At 42.9% G+C, this 4,356-nt stretch overlaps 1 protein-coding gene across 1 annotated transcript in view; it reads left to right on the plus strand.

Moving 5' to 3' along the window:
- POMT2 (protein-O-mannosyltransferase 2) overlaps nt 1-3,958 on the plus strand; it is a 23,747-nt gene extending 19,789 nt beyond the window's left edge. Inside the window, exons 15-20 of the mRNA XM_010131916.1 lie at nt 4-75; nt 261-320; nt 519-624; nt 2,272-2,412; nt 3,116-3,230; nt 3,798-3,958. Of these exons, the coding sequence (XP_010130218.1) occupies nt 4-75; nt 261-320; nt 519-624; nt 2,272-2,412; nt 3,116-3,230; nt 3,798-3,903 (600 nt within the window). The 3' untranslated portion in view covers nt 3,904-3,958. The remainder of the gene's footprint in view (nt 1-3; nt 76-260; nt 321-518; nt 625-2,271; nt 2,413-3,115; nt 3,231-3,797) is intronic.
- Nucleotides 3,959-4,356: the final 398 nt, after the last annotated feature.

The raw sequence follows: 4,356 nt of genomic DNA on the forward strand, positions 1-4,356 counted from the left end.
TAGGGAAACAGTGGTCTCAAACCAAAGGACAATGAAGTTACATCCAAACCTTGGCACTGGCCCATCAACTACCAGGTATGTTGATCAATCCGTCTTCCATTCTGTTTTCAAGAAATCTCTTAATTGCATTGAAGATAGTCAGCCGTATCTTGTGGCACCTGAGCTGCATGGATGAGAATTTGTCTCACCTTTGACACTGTGCAGAATATAAACTGGACTGATGGAAACCTGTTTTACACCCTTCTGGTTTGTTTCCTCAGGGCCTGCGTTTTTCTGGTGTCAATGAGACTGATTATCGGGTTTATTTGCTGGGGAACCCGGTAAGTTGGAGTGGGAAGTTCCAAGCCAATGTCTTCAGCAAATTTTAGCTTAGTCTTGCCTCTGCCAGTGACAATGATTCTCTTCCTCCTCCTCCTTTTGGACTGTATCTCTCATTGTACTCTTATGCTCGCATGTACCTTTTAATTTCCTCTCACCTGCACCTAAAGTCCCAAATCTTTCTTTTTTTTCCTACATAGGTGATTTGGTGGCTAAATCTGGTCACTCTTGGGTTATATCTTCTGATAGCGGCTTCCACTGCAGTTACCCTGAAGAGAGGTGTCCAACTGACATCTGAACTCAAAGGTGAGGTCAGTCTTCCTATCTCTCCTGCACTATAGAATCCCTGTTATAAGATCCTGGTTTCCTGATATAGAGAAGCTCATCTTGGGGCTCCTGTATTAAAAAAATATTTTTTATATTGTGTTTAAAAACGTGGAGTTTAAATGAAACACTCTTAAGGCAGCTGTATGTACAAAACACTAAGCTGTGTAGAGCTTTGAAAGTGTAGCACTGAATGATGTGACTGTTAACGAAGTGTCCCAGATGAGAAATAATCATTCTGATGAATAAATCTCACTTTTTGCATGGCAGACTATTCCTGATGAGTTGCCAAATTTCTGAAGCCTGTAAGACTTGATCAAAAATTCTCAAGTCATCAAGGGTTCTGAGACATCCAGTTAGCCAAAGAGATGAACTCTGGAAGTGACTCACAGGCAGGAGGTGTGATCAGTGGCTCCTCAAATTACCAATCCTTTGCTGGAGAACATAGAGCTGGCAGAGCTGGACTGGCATCTTAAGGCAATCCAATGATACGAGTCTCAGTAGGCTTTTCCTGCCTTTTTTTCTGGCAGGATACAAGGGCTTGGATTAGTCAGTAGCTCACGTGCCAGCCCTGCTCTGCAGGCGATCACCCAGCCTATCATGGGAGTTGCTTATGAAACTGCTCAAGAGTCAAGATACTGGCCGTGACTGCTGTCAGTTCCATTGGTTACCGCAGCTCACAAGTGGCAGACCTGTATCTCTTGGAAAGATGATTTTTGATCTGGACATCACAGTAGAAGGTGATAAAACATGTCAAGGAAACCTTCCCAGTGCAGAGATGTGCTGGTCCCATGGTTTTTAGCTTGTTCTGCTTTGCAGGCTTCCAAGGTGTGTTTTGCTAGTAGAGTTACTTATCCCGCATAGGTTACTGCTGATGGGCTTCCTTTACACTAATGTCTCTTGCAGGCATCTTAAAAGTGTGTGGATGGTAGGACTTTGTGTGCCAAGAGTAGGAAATCACTGAGCTTAGGTTATCAAGCAGTGTCCACAAGGAAAAGAGTGGGAACTTCATATTTCAAATAACTGAACAGTGAACAGATCTTCAAGAAAAATACTGCAAGAAGCTGCCTGTATTGTCCTTAATGGAGACAGAACAGTTGCTCTCAAGCTCTGCATGTGTTACTGTACTACTGTAGTATTCATGGTGTTTTGAAATGAGAAATGTTTCCTGGTATTTATGAAAAGCAAATGGTGAATGCAAGAGATGAAATGATCCTTTATTTTGTCCAATGCAAACGTTGTAGAGCTTTTCACAAACCCTAATAAATCCATCGGACTTTGACCATTCCAGTTTACATAATTTTGTAGATCTCTTTATGGGAAGTGAGTTCTAGAAGGTGATGTGAAACTATTCAGTTACACAGTGAGTTATTGACTCAGCTGCATGCAGACACCAGAGCTCTCAGTCCTTTCCCCAGGCTCTGAAAGCTAGGCAACTTTCATTTCCAGGAAAGGCCGGCAGGGTGGAAGAATGCAGCTAGGATGCTGCAGAGGCTTGAAGCAATTTCAGACCAGTACCTGACTTCCTGCAAAGATTGTTCCTGTTGAGTTTACTTACTGTAATAAGGCTTGCAAATGGGAACTGTAGTTGAGTTTTTCTCTGCTGGGGTCTGTTTATTTGCGTTCCAGAACTGTCCAGAGTCATACTACATGGTGGAGGGCAGGTCCTGCTCGGCTGGCTCCTTCATTACTTCCCTTTTTTTATGATGGGACGAGTTCTCTACTTTCACCACTACTTCCCTGCCATGCTTTTTTCCAGCATGTTGACAGGTAAATACTGGAGTCTGGGAGAAGATGGAATGTTTTCCATCTTCAGGTTTCTTTTTTTTTTTTTTTTTTTTCAAAAAAAAAGGTTGTCTGATTGCTTGTGCAAAGTGCAAATTGAAAAATTGACTAATTCAAAATGTTTTTCACAAAGCAGCTTGCAATGGCAAGTTTTTTTTTTTTTTTCAAAAAAAAAGGTTGTCTGATTGCTTGTGCAAAGTGCAAATTGAAAAATTGACTAATTCAAAATGTTTTTCACAAAGCAGCTTGCAATGGCAAGTTTTTTTTTTTTTTTGCTACCACCCTGAAGAGGCAGTCAGGTTTGGTGCTTGGGGCACTTAAATTTAGAGATGTGATTCCTCTTCTCTGTTCTTACATGTGCTTTTATGCCAGTTAACTCCCTTTGTTTGCTGCTCCCACTTTTCTGTACTGTCTGTTTAAAATTCGATTTTGGTAGTCTTTCCTGTGATTTTGTACCAACGTAGGATGCTGGGGCCCAAATCTCTTTTGCATTTATTTAAATGGAAAGATGGGAAAAAAGAACCTTCTGCTGATACAAAACAGTCTCTGTACTTCTGAAGGTTACCAAGATAAATTAAAGTTTGACAAGGTTTCCTGGTGGTGACAGAGCTTTGTCAGCTGTCTGTGACTGAATGTAGTAACTTTGTGCTCTGCATTGATCCTGACTTCTACCTCTTTCTCCTTCTAGGAATCACCTGGGACACACTACTGAAGTTCTGTGCTGCGTTCTTGTCACCCAGCACTACAGCCAGAAAAGTATATAGAGCGGGGTTCCTGGCACTGGTTCTGCTCATCATTTACAGGTGAGTGCTGAAAGCTGAACTTTTCCAGAATGTGTGACAGCCACTGTCTCAATGGAGACCTTAGTGCCTGTTAAGTATCCTTATTCTCTGCCTCTCTTCTCTGCTAAACTTACCAGACATCATCAAGCGCAATCCTAAACCCTCAGATTTGATTAGATTCAGCATCTATGTCCCAATGGTGCGTTATAAAACACCTTTTCATTGCAGGCAATCTTTCTTTTGTCTCAGCAGTCAGTGTGAACACTCTTCCAGTGTTCCAGCTCAGTGGTTTCTGATTCTAGTCCTAAGTTAGATGGTGCTGCATCCCTCAAAAACAGGCAAATTCTTCATTGCTGCAGGTTTTTTCAGCTGGCTTTTCCCCAAAGCTGTTGCTAAGGGAAAACACCACCTGTGATAAAACTGTGCTATCTATATATTGCGTGCAGCAGAGATTAGAAGGTCCCTGCAGAGCTTAGCTAAGCCCGAAATCAAAGATCCCATAGGACATCTCTGTGGACTAATCTGCTGCAATGTTCTTGAGACGGAAAACTGTGCAGTCCCTGATGAGCATTTGGTTTCTTTCCACAGCTTCTACCTCTTCCATCCTCTGTCCTATGGGATGATAGGACCCATGGCCTCTGACCCTAGCAGCCCCATGGCAGGGCTCCGGTGGATGGACTCCTGGGAGTTCTAGAGCCAGCAAAGGGAGCCTGGGAACAGCAGATGAGAAGCAGCATGAGATCTGCTGCGTGTCAGGCTAATTCTGGTGCTTTGGATACTGTGACTGTAAAATGCTCTCTCTGGAGAAGTCTAGGTATAGCAGCACTGTTGCTGGTGGCATTTGTTTGCACGGCCTGCAATGGAAGATGCAGAGGATGACCATGAGAAGGTCCGCTTGAAAAGACTCATGTCCTGAATCCTTAGATTATATTCTTGGACAACTGGCTGCTTAAATCTCAATTCTTCTGAGCAATATATGTCAGTCAAACAGCAGTGGCATTCCAGCAGGCAGCCCAGTACAACTTGGAGGCTGGGTGCACTTGTATGTTCACGTGTATGCGTGTTCCTTCTGGTAATCTAAGCATCATTGCAGTTTGAGAGCCAGACAATGTCTGAGACATTAGGACTTTTATCACGATTAACAACT

The sequence above is a fragment of the Buceros rhinoceros genome, unplaced genomic scaffold (genome assembly GCF_000710305.1).
Source record: "Buceros rhinoceros silvestris isolate BGI_N320 unplaced genomic scaffold, ASM71030v1 scaffold6742, whole genome shotgun sequence".
Lineage (NCBI taxonomy): Eukaryota > Metazoa > Chordata > Aves > Bucerotiformes > Bucerotidae > Buceros > Buceros rhinoceros.